The following is a 19600-nucleotide window of genomic DNA, read 5'->3' on the forward strand; positions in this document are numbered from 1 at the left end:
TGGTCTGTACCAAAGACTGGTACGCACATGTATGCATTTTGTCTGTTCGCTTAACATGCACATTGGCAACACTGTTAAGTAAAAGGCAAATAAATAAACTAGCAACCTGTTTATATCATGAAACTAATTATTTTCCGAACAAAATCTCTGTCTCCTAGGTTAAATACATTTGTGGAATCATGCTACTATTATGTATAGTTTCCATCGTACATGCTGACAAATTTATTCCACAAAGAGTTGTTCTCAATTCCGTGTCATTTTTGCTATTTTATAACACAAGTTGCATCTTTGGTCCATGCAGAGATATCACTTGAACTGAATGAGCCACCAGAGTTGGTCAGCTTATTTCCCCTTTGTGTGGGTTAGAGTAGGAATGAATCCTCCCACACGCTTTTGACTACCATCCATTAACAGCCAGACACTCTGGGTCCCAAATTTCAACTATGAAGAGTTTCTAAATTAACTCAACAGCCAACAATTCAACAAAATAAATAAATTGCTTTGGTACTCGTGTCTGCACTGGCAGTGATGCAGTAAAATAGAAGCCATCATCAATTCCAATCCTCACTAAAAAAAAAAAAAAAAAAAAAAAGCTAAGGTATCATTTCACACAATTTGCTGTAATTTTACACGTTCAGATCTCAGCTTTGAAGTTATTGATGCCCTGCCCAAAACACTGACGCGTCCAATTCTCTAAAAAGGCAGCTTTCTGTCATTCACAAAGTACTCCTATTGAATCACAAATGTTCAAACGCTTTTTTTTTCTATTTTATATTGAATTTCGCTCAGTCTACCCACATTTTCAGCGAGTAAATAAACCTCCAATCTTAGCTAAGATTCTCTGCACATTCGGAAGCGGGATCAACAATGACTAGAGCTGGCAGCTAGTTATCTGTGGACAGAGTGAGCTCAGCAGCAGAAGCATCAGCAAGTGGCAGGGCCTAATGGGATCTGATCAGGAGCTTAGGTCACTGCCATCTCAGATGTAGCCATGCTGCAGCAGACGTCCACGCAGACTCACCAAAGATTAGAAGCTAGAATGGAGTTTGGAACATACACTGACACATCAAAGCAAGGCATCTGCCACAGCATTTCAATTACCTACCTTCCCCACCTCACGGGGGCTTTGTTGCACAAGCTTTGTTTGGAAGACTCCCACCACCTGGACACATTTTGCTTTGTTTTTCCACACACAAAGGCCTTGGGAAGCATTTGATTGAAGGGATTTTGGGGGGTGAAATTATTAGGCATCATGCTGGTTTTAGTGCTGTCATCAATTTGGAATTGAACCATTTACAGTACTAATGAACAAACACCTATGTTATATTGAAGCTAAAAAGAAAATCTAGATAACTATAAAATAAACAATAATTCATATCTACAGTATCAGTCAGTCTATCTGTGTGTGTATACATCGGTATGCCTTATATGGACCTAATGTTTTAGTTTTAGTTTCTAATTATTAGGAGATGGACAAAAGAACACAGCAATATTCCCCCCCGGTGGTCAAAACTAAAGGTTGCAGGCAGCAGTCGAGTCTCACTCCTGAACAAAATTCCAAGACCAGTTCCAAACATTCGAGTTTATTGCAAACATGCATTGAAGTGGAATAGGCTGTGACCATAGCTCAAAAACCTGAAACACCTCCCCCCAAAAGAGAAATACACTTTACAAAAAAGGACTCAATAATGAGTAGCTGCAACTTGCAACTAATCGTTTCAAAAATTGAACAAAGTTTTGAAAAAAGTCAAAACAATTTACTTTAACTATTACACCCCATCTGTGCAAAGCAACACATTTAAAGAGGCTTAAGACAGTCAAAAGTGGTTATTTTAACTACACCAAAGCATGCTGGGTAATATGTAATCTGCTCATTCCAAATGCTGTCATGAGCATTTTGTCCCAACCTGAAAATTCATTCATTCATTCGTTTTCTACTGCTTTTTCCTCACGAGGGTCGCGGGTTCTGGAGCCTATCCCAGCTGTCTTCGCGTGAGAGGCGGGGTACACCCTGGACTGGTCGCCAGCCAATCACAGGGCACATATAGACAAACAACCATTCACACTCATTCATACCTATGGACAATTTGGAGTCACCAATTAACCTAGCATGTTTTTTGAATGTGGAAGGAAACCGGAGTACCCGGAGAAAACCCACGCATGCACGGGGAGAACATGCAAACTCCACACAGAGATGGCCGCGGGTGGAATTGAACCCTGGTCTCCTAGCTGTGAGGTCTGCACGCTAACCACTCGACCGCTGTGCCGCCCGCAACCTGAAAATAATTGATACAAAGTTGGGGGATGGAGTGGGTCCGATTGTCTGAATGTCCGATTCGGCCCACAACCTAAAGTAGGTTTTGTATTCATATTGCTCTAAAACAGACATCAAATTAAATTTGGGTTTGTCAAATGGTACAAAATAATATACTTTTGTACTAATAGTCACATTGGACTAAATAAGTCAGGGGACAAAAGGAGGCTCTCAGCAACTTTGCTATTAAATTAACAATTTGTTTGTCGGTTTGTAAGATAACACATCAGAGTGTGTTTTAACCAAACCAGACTTTTCTTTAAACACCACAAACACTCCACGTTTGTGTGCAAGGCCAACAGCTGCAGTCAGTAATCCCCCCCCCCCCCCCTTACTGTGCAGAGCCCTGCTTGGCTTTGACCTTCTGTGAGATGCCCACTGAATGAGATAAAGCCCAATAATGAGGACTCCCATTGAACACAACCAGGTCACAACCTTGCTGTCAATTGAAGCTGCATTTCAATCTGTGTGTGTGTGTGTGTCTGTGGAAGCATGTGCACATCAGAGTAGTTTGTTAGTGGGAGGATTCAGTGTAAGTATACAACACACAGTTGCACTCGAAATTCAACCCCATTGGAAATTACATATACATAATTCAAAATGATAATACGTAAGGTCGTCACATCGTTTGTCACAACATCTCTATTTGGCAATTTTTCTTGTTTACAGAAAAACTGTCTTACGAGACGTTTCAGGGCAATGAATCGATCTCAACGAAATTGCTCAGGTCTCGTTGCAACAAAGCCGCCAGAGGTCTATCAGACTACGGACAATTGCATCTGCACTGTGAATGATAGCGTACACTTACTATAGAAGTGGCATTTTATGATACAGGATTGGGACCGCACACTATAAACCTTGCAATGCACCTCGTGTTCCCAACGTCACTCTCTCACGGCTGATTGTGGCTGATTGACTTGAACAGCTGCTGCAGTGTCATTATTGTATAAACAAAAGCTGTAGTAATTCTGCATTTCATCAAACTTAATTAAGATTTGTCAGATCAAAACGATCAGAAATTCACGACTTCCCGGTGCGGTACTCTGAGCTACATAATACAACTACATATCAACATAAATGATTAGTCGTAGCAACTACAACTGCTGTTGTTATGTCTGCAAAGTTATAAAACATTTCAAAATATGTCTTTTATTGTTTTGTGACTCAATATTGTGTATCGTCTGGTCTTATCTCATAACCAAGGTGTATTGTGACACCGCTGATAATAACTAATATCTTCTGCCACAAAATATAGATCCAGCGCTCCAGGAACAAGCAAATGAAGGAGATGTTTCCAGAAGGTTTTGGAATCCACCACGCTGGCATGTTGCGGTCTGACCGTAATTTAATGGAAAGCATGTTCTCCAGAGGTTACCTCAAAGTGTTGGTCTGTACTGCCACTCTGGCCTGGGGCGTGAACCTGCCAGCTCATGCTGTTATCATCAAGGTGCATTTTATATTTTATATTTTTTTATTGCTTTTTCTTTCCATGCCATATATGGACCAATTTTAAATAAGTTTGGTGAAGAAGCAATCGTATATGTATGTCTGGTACTTTTACATCTACAATGGAAATTCTTAGCATGTTGGTGTGTAAAACTTCTGGAAAAATTGTGTATCTGTATATTGTATCTGTATTTATTCTTGTCTTTTGTGGTACTAGGGCACACAAATTTATGATGCCAAGCGTGGTGCTCTGGTAGACCTGGGCATTCTAGATGTGATGCAGATCTTCGGCCGTGCAGGACGTCCACAGTTTGACAAGTATGGGGAGGGCACCATCATTACCACCCATGACAAGCTCAGCCATTACTTGACCCTGCTCACCCAGCAGAACCCCATTGAGAGTCAGTTTCTTGGCAGTCTGGCTGACAACCTTAATGCTGAGGTCAGTTATGGAGTGTCTTATTTTTTTGTTTTGCTGCATCATTTCAATTCTTTATTGTTTTTTTTTTTTTGCTCTTTCAGAAGTTTCAGAAACAATAGCATTCAGTTCATTCTGGCTTTCTGTACCTTCTCCCATTGTCCATTAGATGGTGACAGAGACCAGCTATTAAAGTGACTTCCCTGATCTATTTTTTTTCTTCCCTCTGTGTTGCTCCAGATTGCTTTGGGGACAGTCACCAATGTGGATGAGGGGGTAAAGTGGCTCAATTACACATACCTCTATGTGCGCATGAGGGCCAATCCACTGGCATATGGTATCAACTACAAGGCCCTCCAGGTGATAGATCTCACACAATTCCCTAACAGTAATAGCAATGTCAACATAATTTTAATAGTCGTAATAGCTTTATTCATTTGGTGTATAAAATAGTGTGTGTTTGTGTGTTTCAGATGGATCCCGGCTTAGAGCTATATAGGAAGGAGCTGGTGGTGGAGTCTGGCAGGAAGCTGGACAAAGCCAGGATGATCCGCTTTGAAGAGCGTACCGGCTATTTTGCCTCCACAGATTTGGGGAGGACATCCAGCCATTTTTACATCAAATACAACACTATAGAGGTACATAAAAACAAATGAAAAAATGCAATTATTCATTACATAACAGTACAGTAGGCTCAGATGATAAAAACGAGTCTCGGAATTGTGCACTTCATGTCTTTTACGTAAGCAGTGTGACTATAAAGTAGGGATGGGCATTTAACTTCCTAATTTACTTGATTCACTTCAGTTCATTGAGTTAATTAACTGAATCAAATTGAGCTTAATATTTTAATTTAGATTTTAGTAGGATGGAAGAATGGAATTGTGGCTCAGCAGAATGACATTACAATTAAACACTTAATTGATTATACGTCACAGTTTTTTTATAGAAAAAGTATTTCAATTGAGTTATTTTATATCAATGTGGCTATTTTGTGTCATTAATATATCGTGTCTCTATATTTTTGAAGACTTTCAATGAACTTTTCAACTCTCAGCGAACCGAGGCCGACATCCTCAGTATTGTGTCCAAGGCTGAGGAATTTGAGCAGCTAAAGGTAAGTCAAAAATGTTGAATTTTTAACAATATTCACACTCACATTCATACCAATGGACAATTAAGAGTCAGCAATTAACCTAACATGCATTTTGGAATGTGGGAGGAAACCAACGTACCCGGGGAAAACCCACACACACACCCACATATGAATAGGCAAACTCCACACACAGATGCCTAAGCGGAGAATCGAACCCTAGTCTTCCTGATCTCCTGCCTTTGTGGCCTACATGCAAGTGATAAAGAGTCAAAACTAATAATTCAAGTGATTTGTCCTAAAGTTATGGGATGATCGTCTCTACTGTACCAACCTTAAAATGTCTCCGCAAAGTTTGGTCATGTGCTCTTATATATGTGTTCGCAGGTTCGTGAGGAAGAGATGGAGGAGCTGGAACAGTTGCTATGTAATTACTGTGAGTTGCCAGCGGCAGGCGGGGTGGAAAATGGCTACGGCAAGGTCAACATTCTTTTGCAGACGTACATAAGTCGAGGAGATGTGGACAACTTCTCCCTCATCTCGGACCTATCGTATGTGGCACAGGTAAGAAACTGACGTACATATACTTAGGTATAATACTCAAGAAATGTAACAGAGTGATCAAACACACTGGAATCGGTTGGTTGCTGCTGCACTCCGAAGCATTCATTAACATATGCCGATCACATGTTTTTTTCCCGGAAATCATCCGGTACTAATTGTTGGCGAGTCGATCAGAGCATCCCTTCTTACTTTTAGTTTCTGATGTTTGTCTCCTTTTCAGAATGCCGCTCGAATTGTCAGGGCATTGTTTGAGATTGCTCTAAGAAAACGCTGGCCAGCCATGACCCACCGACTGCTCACCCTCAGCAAAGTCATTGACAAAAGACTTTGGGGCTTTACCCACCCTCTTCGGCAATTCCCCAACTTGAGCCATGTTGTACTCAACCGACTGGAGGAGAAAAAGCTCACGGTTGACAAACTGAAAGAAATGAGGAAGGATGAAATTGGTACAGTACAATTTTTTTTTATTTGATTATTTTAACATTGCAATTTTCCAATTCAATTACTGCTACTACCACCGCTATATCTTTTGTTTCCAGGCCACATGCTACATCATGTAAATATTGGATTGACAGTCAAACAGTGTGTCCACCAAATCCCATCCATCACAATGGAGGCCAGTATTCAACCAATCACACGGACTGTCCTGCGTGTCCGTCTTATTGTCACACCTGACTTCCGTTGGAATGACCAGGTAATTACTATTAGCGGTGGGGAGTTCATTGAGAATTTGAATAATGATGTACACAAACATTGTTGGGCTGATTTTGAACGTGATTCTTTGCAAGAAGATTCTTCTAAGTGACACTTTCAGAGTAAAAAGTTATCAAATTAAGAGTCTTCGCACTATAATCGTGCATCAGCTTGGATGGTACAGGTAGGTATGGCCAAATCTGTGGCGGTCCAAATTAATCTGTGGCAGGCTGCTAAAGAAAAATAAAGCTATATACTAGTAAACACTGAAGTGCTAGTGGAGACTCACTATTTTTTTTTATTTTTTAAAAAATGTTCTATGGTTTAGGTGCATGGATCCGTAGGTGAGCCATGGTGGTTATGGGTGGAGGACCCCATCAATGATCACATCTACCACTCTGAATATTTCCTCCTCCAGAAAAAACAGGTTGGTTGTTATGACACCGCAAAGAGACTTATGACTTGATTTTTAGTTATATTTTTGAGTTGCGTCAGGTGTGTTTAATGCCATCTGAGTTTACCAGTGCTCAGTTACGCTATGTGACTCCCTTTCTGTTTTAATGTAAGCCCTCTTTTTTTGCTAGTGCATGACCAGAAATCAGTTTTTACTTTAAATCATACTAGCAGTCATGCTTTGCTTTTTCTAAGCATTCAAGTCATGTGCTTTACTCCATTCAGGTGGTGACAGGGGAGCCCCAGCACATTGTGTTTACCATTCCCATATTCGAACCCCTGCCCTCGCAGTACTACATCAAGGCAGTGTCTGACCGTTGGCTCGGTGCTGAAGCCATCTGCATCATCAACTTCCAGAACCTCATCTTGCCAGAGCGGCACCCCCCACATACTGGTACACTACACAGTTGACTTGATTAGAATCTACACTCAAAAGTAGAATAACTATGTGATGTTTTTCTGTTCGAAATTAATCTTCAAATTGTCTAATTACATTTTCCTTGCAGAGCTGTTGGACCTGCAGCCATTACCAGTGACCGCTCTGGATAATCGGCAGTTTGAGAGCTTGTTCAAGTTCACTCACTTCAACCCTATCCAAACACAGATCTTCCACACGCTGTATCACACTGATACCAACGTCTTGCTAGGAGCCCCAACCGGCTCTGGAAAGACTATTGCTGCCGAGTTGGCCATGTTCAGAGTCTTCAACAAGTACCCAAGCAGTAAGGTTAGAATTGCAAGCCTTTTGTTGATGGCACAGCTTGCTTAAGTCAAGAGTGCATCTTACTCCATGGGGGATTACTTCAAAGGAAAATGATTGTAATTTGTAGCGTGAATTTGAATTATATCTTTTTTGACATCCACTGTAAGCAACACTTGAGCTCTCGGTTAGCCAGTTTGGATCATTGCATTTACATTACATGTATGAACACACCCTTATAGTCTCCAATGAACCTTATTAAACCTATTAAACATTCTTAAAATGTAAATGTACGTACAGTATTTAGTAAGTTGTTTTTGTTGCTGTCCTTTTAGGTGGTGTATATTGCCCCGCTCAAAGCTCTGGTGAGAGAGAGAATTGAGGACTGGAAAGTCAGGATAGAAGAGAAACTGGGAAAGAAGTGAGTGTGAAAAGATGACATTAATGCACATTAACACACACGTACAGTACATGCCTCTTTGGAGCCAGATCTAGTGCAGGATGGGGGAAACATTACTTTAAACATTAAACATTACTTAAACAACAAAGCTGGCGTATGAATGGCATGATGAACATTATGTTATTTAACTTTATTTAGCTGTCTATTTATTAAGACTAAATGTATGGTTGTATGGTCTGTTTTGTACAAGATAAAATAGTTTTTGCTGTGAAAATCCTGCTTAATTTTAAATTGATTGATTGATTTTAAATGATTTTTTCCCCTGCTTTGTCAATGACTAATATTTTTGTGTAAGACTGTGTTTATATATGCTTTTAATGCACAATATAATTGAAATTTGGATTTTGTTGTCATAATAATGGGAGATTTTGAGCTGTTTTTGGACCTCTAGAATGCACTTACAGTTAAAAAATCTGTATAGTATGTTTTATTAACTGATTATATGAGTAATTTAAAGTCATCTTTGTCCTCATGGATATATGTGTGTGTGTGTAGAGTGGTGGAGTTGACGGGTGATGTGACACCCGATATGAGAGCTATAGCACAAGCTGACCTCATCGTCACCACACCTGAGAAGTGGGATGGAGTGAGCAGAAGCTGGCAAAACAGAAGCTATGTTCAGAAAGTAGCAATCTTGATCATCGATGAAATACACCTCCTTGGTAAGTGAAGACATAACGATCGCATAAGAATCGAACCATTTCTGCTCCCACATTTAAATGTGTTTGTTTGTAGAATGTTAAACTGTGATGCTACTTGACTCTAGGTTTCCTCGGTATCTACACTATGATGTAGCAAGGCTTTAATTGTCGTGGACAATACAATAAAAAAATATGTTATTTAATTTTCAACTAGTATATGTATTAATAGGAGTGTATTTTATGTGATTCCAGGGGAAGATAGAGGTCCAGTGTTGGAAGTCATTGTGTCCAGGACCAACTTCATTTCCTCCCACACCTCGAAAAGTGTCCGAGTAGTTGGTCTGTCCACTGCTCTGGCTAATGCTCGAGATCTTGCTGACTGGTTGGGAATCGTACAGGTCAGGAGCTATCTTTACTAGTCACCACAAAAAAATTGTATTCAATAAAAATTAGGTTGGGCGGTCGAGTGGTTAGCGCGCAGACCTCACAGCTAGTAGACCAGGGTTCAATTCCACCCTCGGCCATCTCTGTGTGGAGTTTGCATGTTCTCCCCGTGCATGCGTGGGTTTTCTCCGGGTACTCCGGTTTCCTCCCACATTCCAAAAACATGCTAGGTTAATTGGCGACTCCAAATTGTCCATAGGTATGAATGTGAGTGTGAATGGTTGTTTGTCTATATGTGCCCTGTGATTGGCTGGCGACCAGTCCAGGGTGTACCCCGCCTCTCGCCCGAAGACAGCTGGGATAGGCCCCAGCACCACCCGCGAGGAAAAAGCGGTAGAAAATGAATGAATGAAAAATTAGGTCCACGCGCACAACACTAGATTTATTTATCATCCATATTTAGATGGTGTGTCTAAGATATCAGTGTGTTTATAACAGTACTTACATTGTCAACATGAAGCACATTAATGTTAATAACTATCTCAAGACATTTGTTGATTATCGATAGATAGATCGATAGATAGACTTCCTTTATTGTCATTGGACAATAACACAGCAGTGACATTGCCAAAGAAATGCCGTTGCCTGGCTCCCGTATAATTAATAATAATAATAATGTTGTGAATAAATAGATGACATCAAATATGAACAACAACAATGTACAGCGTAAACCGATGACAGTTGATTATAACTTTCCGAAGTTGTTTTGTAAATAGTGCAGACAAAGAACTGACACATTTATCAAGCTTCCTGCCTCCATTCATGTCCTTTCCCTTTTGGAGTTTGTACAGGGCTTCTTGAGTTATAGTTCAGCAATTCATTATCAAGGCTTTTAGTATGTGTCAGTGCACACAAAAGGAAGAAACACACTGGTTACAACATCCTTAATCACACATTGATTTCAATGCTTTGCTGGTAGCAACAGTGTGGCAGCAGTCTGTGCTTCTGTATCTCACTGACAGTGACAGAAAACGTATATTACCACCAGATGGGGCTTTTAAGTGGCAGCTGCTCATATTATACTTTATATATTCTGTTTTTTTCTTTTTCTCTTTTGTTTGGCAGGCGGGTTTGTTTAACTTTCGGCCTTCTGTTCGCCCCGTACCGCTGGAGGTTCATATTCATGGATTCCCTGGACAGCACTACTGCCCTCGGATGGCCACCATGAACAAACCCACCTTCCAAGGTAAAATCATGCACTCAATTTTTCCATTGAAATGTAATAATAATATGACAGAACTTCAATCCAACAATGTATTGGAGAAGAATTTTCTATAGTGTGGATGTCGCTGAACATCACTAATCTAATGTCATGCTTTAGACCACACAGTAGTTGGAAACTGCTTTTTTGGAACCTCATACTGCACCCCGTTTTGCCTCAGAGAAGTCCCACAAATCAATGTATATATGATATTCCGTGTACCTGTCTTCACAGCAATACGAAGTCACTCTCCTGCTAAGCCGGTGCTGATCTTCGTCTCATCCCGACGTCAAACTCGACTGACAGCTCTGGACCTCATTGCATACCTGGCAACAGAAGACAACCCCAAACAGTGGCTTCATCAGGATGAGAGAGAAGTATTATATATTACTGCATATTCCTTAATTACTGGTACCACAGGTTATGAATGCATGCCTTGTTTAATTCACACATTTAATTCATTATTCACATCAACCCTCAGGATGTACAGTATAAACATCTCATCATGTTATTACATAAGCGCCCCTCTAGGCCTGTCACAGTCACTAATTAAGTTATAAATTATTATATTTTGTAACAAATTATTATTGTCAAGAATTTTAAAATAAAAATAAATTCAACAAAACAACAATCACAATATTTAAAACGTCAGCTCATTTGCATCCACACTTTTTTGATTTACTTATAGCACCAGGTCTGGCTTTTTTGGTCAAAGTACATGTTTCCAGTGCAGCAATATGCATTTGGGAATCACTGGAATTTAAGTTCCATTGTTTTGTATTGGTTATTTAATTGTCTTTCTCATACATTTTGTAACGTCACAAAATGCTGATGCTCAAATTGACATCAGATTGTGTTTTATACACAACAGGCACAAAGAAAGTAGTTGATCGTGTAGCACACGACACACAGCTAGCAAGTAGCACACTTCTCTTCACTGTGACAAAGAGACTGAATAAATGAATGACTGACAGGAGGGTTCATTCTGCTATAGAACCAACACTCCCAGGTGTTGAGATAGATGCACTGAGTTAACCCATGGTGGAGGGAGAGGACGAAAACACACATGCATGAACATATCAATATATTATTATTATTGAGTTTGGTTTTATTTCTCATGCCGTTAATGAATTTATTGATTATTGTGACAGGTCTACACCCTAGCTTTCGATTTGTATGATTTTTTTCCCAACAAATTTAATATTTGCACATTTTGTTATTGCAAATTTGATTCAAAAAGGGTTCGGAAACGAAAACACACGTTTCAAGAAGTGAGGAGAACAGTTATGCTTTTAATAAACCACATTGAACATATTGAAATTGCACAGACTCCAGCTGTGTTTTGCTCCATGGAGCCAACTTTGTCAGCATGAATAGAACTGCACACTATTAACTACCTTATACTCCCGTCGAGCGATAAGCATTATTTACAGTTTATAGCAAGCCAGAGATGGCCTTCAGGCCTGATGTTTAACACCCTTTAATACACCATGGTCACGTGTGTTAAGTCAGTTGTTCAGTCTTTTTTTTTTTTTTTTAGTTTGTTTGCCTGACATCTTGTTAAAACGTAAAGACATGCATACTGGTCAGATGCCAGATGTTGTAAATTAGCAAACAATGTCGGCACAGACTGATTGTAAAGGTTTTGATATGCAACCCAGGCAAACTAATGGTTTATCTTAAAGCAACAACATCTGATGCATCCACATTAAATGACATAGACACCAACACAGTAACTTCACCTCTTAAACGTTTTTAAGCGTTCTTCTTGAAAATGAGATATACTACACATTTTCTTTGCCATCTACAAAGTCTACATGGATGAGCGTTTATACTTCAAGAATCCTTATCCTTAAATGCCTTCTGTTGTGATCTGGCGCTATATGGAAAATAAAATTAACTTGACCTTCAAGGGAGGGGTGCTGTTGGGCTTGCGGGCGCCCTTGTAATATAATGGCAGAGGAAACATTGGCCTTGTGTGTGAGCTTTGTGTGTCCTGTTTTTACTGTCTTACAGACTAGTCATTGTCATTCATGGTTTGACCTTAGCTTTCAGTTATTTTCAATTCGATTTTTTTGTCCCGGTCTGTAGATTGAAGACATCATTGCCACGGTACGAGACTCCAACTTAAAGCTAACTCTAGCCTTTGGAATCGGGATGCATCACGCTGGCCTGCATGAGCGAGACAGAAGGACCGTGGAGGAACTGTTTGTCAACTGCAAGATCCAGGTACAACCTTGCTGTGCACCATGCTGAGCAGTGTCGTAGGTTTCTTTGGTAACAGGAATAATAGGGTATCTAGTGGCAGTACTCACAAAAGTACAAGAAACATCTCAATTACTATGTAGAATGCTCAAACATTCTATCACACCATCCACACAAGGATAACAAGAGTTGTATATTAATTTTCATTGATAAGCGTCAGTGTTCCACTATTGTTATTAGATCTAATTAGTCATCATGTCTGCGTATTTTCAGGTTTTGATTGCAACAAGCACTCTAGCTTGGGGAGTAAACTTCCCTGCTCATCTGGTGATTGTCAAAGGAACCGAATACTACGATGGAAAAACCAGACGATATGTGGACTACCCCATTACAGGTACACATGACTTAAGTTTTTCATCTTTGTGTATGATTGTTCAAGTTCTTGTTCAAGTTCTCCATTTCTTCACATAAACAAGTAGATCATTCATTCATTTTCTACTGCTTAACCTCACGAGGGTCACGGGGGTGCTGGAGCTATCTTCGGGCGAAAGGCGGGGTACACCCTGGACTGGTCGCCAGCCAATCACAGGGCACATATAGACAAACAACCATTCACACTCACATTCATGCCTATAGACAATTTGGAGTCGCCAATTAACCTAGCATGTTTTTGGAATGTGGGAGGAGACCACAGAGGCCACAGAGATGACCGAGTAATAATGAAGTGAAAATATGTACATATATATGTATGTATGTATATGTATGTATATATGTATGTATATATATATAGAACTGTATCTGGTACTAGTTGGCTAAGGTAATGTAGATCCAAATCAAAGTTTTACCTGTTTCACTGTAGCACTGTACCATACACTTCGAATCTGAAATTCCAGATTATGTCATAGCAAAAATCATTGTGGTTTAAAATGTACATGCACAAATTATATGTGTTTTATCCCATTATGATTATTATGTGTTTACAAAAAAGTAGCACCAAATACCATATATTTGTGGCGGTCCAAATATATTCCTGGAAGACCGCCACAAAAAAGTAACGGTGTGGTAACACTTATGTAGGTACTGTACGTATGGAATCGGTGTGAGGTGGTTTGCTTTTGTATTTAGATGTTTTGCAGATGATGGGACGAGCAGGTCGCCCTCAGTTTGATGACCAGGGCAAAGCAGTTATCCTTGTCCATGACATCAAAAAAGATTTCTACAAGAAATTTCTTTATGAGCCTTTCCCAGTGGAGTCTAGGTGAGTGGTGTTGCGTTTTTCCAGTTACAAATATGACATTAAAAGCAACCTCTGTTTCATGACATTGAAGTTGATGTTAGGCCTTCAGTTGTAATGATCTGCACGATTTGTCATGACAGATTGTTTATGCTTCCTGTGAAAGGCAGCAATTCATTTATTGTTATTTCCTTAGCCTTCTTGGTGTGCTGTCAGACCATCTTAATGCTGAGATTGCTGCAGGGACCGTTTTGTCCAAGCAGGATGCAATGGACTATATCACTTGGACTTACTTCTTCAGACGACTGGTGATGAACCCCAGGTTAGGTTCTGATACACGTATCTCTTTAATTTAATCAAAATAATTCTATATCTAAACATACTTCAACTGACTGTCTATTGTTTAGCTATTACGACTTAGAAGACATCAGCCATGGTTCCATCAATAAATACCTCTCCACCCTCGTGGAAAGGAGCCTGAGGGACTTGGAGTGTTCATACTGCATTGAGATAAAAGAGGTGTGTGATTTTGTTGTGTATTACAGTTGTGTGCAATTTCTGACATTTCTTTTAATGCTCTAGGATAACCAAACAATTGAGCCCATGACCTATGGCCGCATTGGTTCATATTACTACCTGAAGCACCAGACCATCCGCTTGTTTAAAGAGAGACTGAAAGCTGAGCTTCCCATCAAGGAGCTTCTCTTCATTCTGACAGTGAGTGATGACCTTCACATATTTTTATTTTTTAACACCAATATATAGTATGTGATAATCATTTTGTGTGTAATGTCATGTAAATTTTGGGGTGTAAAACATTGAAATTAATTAAATTGTATATACAGTGACTTCAAGACAACATACACCCTGAAACCGCACTGAAATCCTGGAGTGCCATGTTTCTTTTTTTCAACCACAGTATGGTGTGCAGCTGTTTCAGCAATCTATATGGCATAGGAGATGAATTAATGCACCGTGTCGCCTGCACGCATTCATTTTTGAGGTCACAAGCACAACTAGAAAACATGTTGTTGGTAAACAAAAACAGTAAAGCTGCAAACAGTGTTGAACAGGCCCTAGCAAATTATTGTTATGTAAGTCTATGGCCGTTAAATTCATTTTTTTAATATATATAATTATGTTAAATACTTTTATTTTTCCATAACATTACAACAGCGCTGCAAAATAAACTGTTAACTGATTCCTTTTCTTATTACTCACACCACCCCCACTTGCCTGTACGTTCTTCAGCTCTGTGCTATAGAGAATCTGACTTTAGCCAGTGATGGATAGGGTATTAACATTCTTGTGGGGGTGGGGGGTACAGGTTAGGGACAAATGCCTCCTATACGTCTTTGTTTAGATTAGCTACAATATGACTACAAACATGACAAACCACATAGAACTGCTATGCAATGTTTTAAATCTCCTCCCAGTTCCCAGCATATACGCTTTGGGATTGTTAGACATGTTAGCTTTTAAATTCCATCATGCCGTTTTGGGAAAAGAATGATCCCCGATGAAGAATGAATAAAATAGGAAAATGCAAATGCTTTAATAAAAAAAAATGTTTGACAACATGTTCAATGCTTGTGTCTCAGGATGCAGAAGAGTATGCAGAATTGCCTGTGAGACACAATGAAGACCAACTCAACAGCCAGCTGGCCCAACAGCTCCCCCTGGAGGTCAACCCTCACTCTTACGACAGCGCTCACACCAAGACCCACTTGCTGTTGCAGGCCCACTTCAGCCATGCGCAGCTACCGTGCAGCGACTACACAACTGATACCAAGACAGTTCTGGACAATGCCATTCGAATCTGCCAGGTTTGTTATATTTTGTTAGTATAGTACTACCTGGGCCTAAAGCATAACAGCACCTATACATGATACTGATATAATATTATTATTCAATAATTTATAAAACCGCATGTGTAAGTTTTTTTTTTGAACTTTTTGAAACTCTGCATTTTTTTAGGAATTTTTTACTACGCCACTCATTTGCTTGAGGCTAAATACAAGACCAATTTAATCTCAAATTTAAACAGAAGAACACATTTTGAGACTGGTTTAGGACAGTTGAGCTGTTACTTAAGCTAAAATCGCAGTGGTGTGGAAATTACTTAAAAGTTATTAGTTACATTTTTCGATTTTTTGTATTGAGTTGAGGTCTCCTATAGAGCAGCTACACAGAAAACATCAGATTTTGCAGAATCTGCACCTTTTCCAGCTGTATTTCCTTTGATTTGTGCTTCATGCAAAAAAACGGTCTGTTTTAATTTATTCACCCATGCCCCGCATGCCCACTCCTCTGTGATAGGTCACAGAGGGTTCCTAAATCTGGCCCATATAAGGAACTCCGACCTTTTGTGACATCACAAAGGCACAGTTTTATGATGACTTTTAAAACTCAGTGTTTTGAGCTATCCCAAACTTCCAAATGCGCAAACAACAAAAAGCATAAATAGGTACAGCACAGGTAACCACTGTCCCTCCCAAGAGTAATTAATTAATTAGTTATTGGTAGACCCTAACACTATATCATCTTACAATAATAATTTTGTCCAACATTTTCTAATGCAGACATCACATAGTTTCAATTATAACACATTTCTTGTGCATTCTGTGGGGACCTATTGAATTTTGGGTCGTGTTAGAGACGTATGTAAGCCATTGTACACAGCCTAGGGCATGTTTTTGCGGGTGTACATATGTACATGTGCTTGTAATTTTCCATACCGTTTATCTGGGAGTCATACTGCATGGCCAATGAGTGTGGTTACTCCTTTGAGGTCTTGTTGCTTATACGGGGATTGGCACATAGCTTATGTGTCAGTTTGAATTGAGGTAATATCGGTTATTTTCATTTAACCATTCATCATAAATCTTCATGTGTTTAAATGTAAGACTATGCTATTGTTATTGTACTTCCACTCTAATTGGTAATTACCATGTGTCGTCCACTTGAACAAACAAGTGCTGCACCTCCAACATCTGTGGATATAGTACTATTATATTTATTAATAGTATTATTATACAAAATATGTTGTACAAATTAAGTCCTCCGCCAGTGCAATAATCACACCGTCTAATCAGCATATTGAAATGCCACACCGCGCCGGTAAGATTATGACTCAGGTTTGGACAGATTTGTGAACAATATGTGAGAGAGATTAGCCTTTTGTGTACTGCATCGGTATGTATAGCTCATGAAAAATAGAACCAAAAACAAATGTGTTAGCTTTATACTTTTATTATAAATATATAATAAAGTAAATATTGTATGTTGTCTGTCTACACCCGAGTCGGATCCTCATCCTTAGGTCACTAGAACCCAGGTTTTTCCTTGACACCACCCACTGATTGAATAATTATGAATCATTATTCACTCTATTTACTTAGTAGCCCCTCAAAAACATCTCCAGACTGCTGCCATTACTCTGACTCTTTGGCTGGTGAACTGAGAAAAATCTTGGAAAAGATCCAGTATGTTGAAGAAATCAACCATATCAAGATCTAGCAGCGCATCACGACCATTCGCATCCATTTCACCAGCTTCTCGTCAAGTCCCGCCTCTAGTATACAGTCCTTCTGTGCACCTACCTAACCTTAAGCATTCAGCATCCCCTTCTATCTTGTCTCCTCAGGCCTTGCTTGATGTAGCAGCCAATGAGGGCTGGCTTGTTACAGCTTTAAGTGTCTGCAACCTCGTGCAGATGATTGTCCAAGGCCGGTGGCTCCATGATTCTTCACTACTGACCCTGCCGCATGTAGAACAGCAGGACCTCTACCTGTTCAGGTAAACAATTACAAGACATCAATGGTACTTGTTTTATGGACAGGTTCTGTTCCTATGATGTGTTGAAAGGCATACCTTTTTTTGTTTGTTTTGTTTTTGACATGACCTTTTATGATATGAGACCCATTGCCATATATGGTAATATGAGTGACGTGTCCATTTAGTAATGTTGATTGTCTTTACCATGCTGTAGGAAGTGGTCAAACCTGAAGGCGAGGGCAGACACAGGCTACACTGGACCGATTGATGGGCTGCCTGAGCTGATCGCTGCCTGCAATGGAAAGGAAAGCATTTTTGCAGCTATTGTCGGGCAAGAGTTACCTTCAAGTCATGTTGCCCAGGTACAAATAATAAGTTACACTCACAATAGAACATTTATAATGTAATGTTGTTTTTTTTCATACCTTATTTTTATAAATGTTTGTTTTTTTTAATTACTCCCTGTCTACACCTTGCGAGGAAATGGTTCTTATTCCTCCTTTGGATCAAATCCTGTAACCTCTGTCTTTTGAGCCATTCACTCCTATATCGTATACGAGTGGCATGCCATGAGCAGTCTTCCCATTTTGATCCGAGATACTTCCAATTACAGCTCCACTCATAGAGCTCCAATTTAAGTGCTAATTGAAGCAATAATGAGAGCGTACGAGCACGACAGCAGGCTCTGCCGCTGCACACAGTCAGTGGACCTGCTTTCATCCTTTTCCACCTTTACCGCCTCACTGCCTCTTCCCTCCCACAGAGCAGTGGGCTTGCTAATTAAATCATTAGTAGAGCAGCACTGTTCCTTTCTGGTTTGCTGAGGTAGAATAATGTACACACACACATACATTTGTGGACACTCTTGTTTCTTTTTGATCAGGCGTGGGCCTTCCTCAGTCATCTTCCAGTACTGGAGGTGGGTTTGAGTGTGAAGGGTTGGTGGGAGGGGAGCCAAGAACAAATAGAGCGCCACCTGCCTGCGGCTGGAGCCAACCAGAGGGAGGAGAGCAGCTGGCTGGATGTCCATGCTGACCAAGAGTATGTTTTGCAAGTGTCGCTTCGACGGATCAACCTGGGACAACAGAGGGTCAGTAGAGACGTTTGCAGATTGGTGTATTCTAAATTAAGTGGATTATGTCATTCTGGATGATTAACATACATTGTACAAGAAATACTGTGAGCTAGCTACAACTGAATTGTATTTACAGAGGAAGCAGGACAGTAAGGCCCAGACTCCAAGGTTCCCCAAGGTGAAAGATGAAGGCTGGTTCCTGGTCATCGGTGAAGTGGATCACAAGGCTCTGCTGGCAGTCAAACGAGTCGGCTATGTGCGCAACCACACGTCTGTGTCTATTGCCTTCTACACACCAGAGAAGGCTGGAAAGTAAGAAGGAATCTTTCAAAACATTCATGAACTTTACATGCACTCTCAAAATCAACTTTAGATTCTATCAATTCCTCCTCTCAAACAATTTTGCCTTGTGCTTTCAGATGCATCTACACACTCTACTTGATGAGCGACAGCTACCTCGGTCTGGACCAGCAGTATGACATTTACCTCAATGTAACACCTGCCAGCATTGCTGCTCAGGTCAACACGGAGGTCACTGACTAGATGACATATCTCATCATAATCAGCAGCAGATCGGTCATCGACACATTTTTTTTTCATATTTTTAAAATATTGATCATGTTTTGTTTTTTGATTCAACTCAAATGGAAGCAGATATGGAAAGAATGGAAAGTTTGCATTTGAGATGAGCGCAAGTCTCTGTGTGTTGACTGCTGACCTATATAGGGTGTATCTCTTTTGCATAAGCTCCAGATCTTATAAAAAAAAGGAAAATTTTGACTTTTGAAGACTGAAATGTGATATCCATGATTGACCAGGAAATGCACAAATTGTATAAATCATGGAAACCTATTATTATTATTATTCCCATTGTGGTCTATC

General features: G+C 39.9%; 1 protein-coding gene across 2 annotated transcripts in view; it reads left to right on the forward strand.

Annotated features, from left to right (window-relative positions):
• Positions 1–19570, forward strand: part of ascc3 (activating signal cointegrator 1 complex subunit 3) — a 33757-nt gene extending 14187 nt beyond the window's left edge. For both annotated transcript variants that reach the window (XM_058053268.1, XM_058053269.1), the window contains 28 exons: positions 3570–3761; positions 3978–4202; positions 4419–4538; positions 4652–4816; positions 5209–5295; positions 5659–5835; positions 6056–6281; positions 6375–6529; positions 6857–6955; positions 7207–7375; positions 7488–7708; positions 8017–8102; positions 8637–8803; positions 9035–9180; positions 10292–10412; positions 10662–10804; positions 12519–12656; positions 12906–13026; positions 13758–13890; positions 14063–14188; positions 14274–14385; positions 14449–14583; positions 15468–15692; positions 17513–17664; positions 17858–18005; positions 18527–18733; positions 18855–19030; positions 19138–19570. In XM_058053268.1, the coding sequence (XP_057909251.1) occupies positions 3570–3761; positions 3978–4202; positions 4419–4538; positions 4652–4816; positions 5209–5295; positions 5659–5835; positions 6056–6281; positions 6375–6529; positions 6857–6955; positions 7207–7375; positions 7488–7708; positions 8017–8102; positions 8637–8803; positions 9035–9180; positions 10292–10412; positions 10662–10804; positions 12519–12656; positions 12906–13026; positions 13758–13890; positions 14063–14188; positions 14274–14385; positions 14449–14583; positions 15468–15692; positions 17513–17664; positions 17858–18005; positions 18527–18733; positions 18855–19030; positions 19138–19261 (4296 nt within the window). In that variant the 3' untranslated portion in view covers positions 19262–19570. The remainder of the gene's footprint in view (positions 1–3569; positions 3762–3977; positions 4203–4418; positions 4539–4651; positions 4817–5208; positions 5296–5658; positions 5836–6055; positions 6282–6374; positions 6530–6856; positions 6956–7206; positions 7376–7487; positions 7709–8016; positions 8103–8636; positions 8804–9034; positions 9181–10291; positions 10413–10661; positions 10805–12518; positions 12657–12905; positions 13027–13757; positions 13891–14062; positions 14189–14273; positions 14386–14448; positions 14584–15467; positions 15693–17512; positions 17665–17857; positions 18006–18526; positions 18734–18854; positions 19031–19137) is intronic.
• The last annotated feature ends 30 nt before the right edge of the window (positions 19571–19600 follow it).

This window comes from Doryrhamphus excisus, chromosome 17 (genome assembly GCF_030265055.1).
Source record: "Doryrhamphus excisus isolate RoL2022-K1 chromosome 17, RoL_Dexc_1.0, whole genome shotgun sequence".
In the NCBI taxonomy this organism is placed as follows: domain Eukaryota; kingdom Metazoa; phylum Chordata; class Actinopteri; order Syngnathiformes; family Syngnathidae; genus Doryrhamphus; species Doryrhamphus excisus.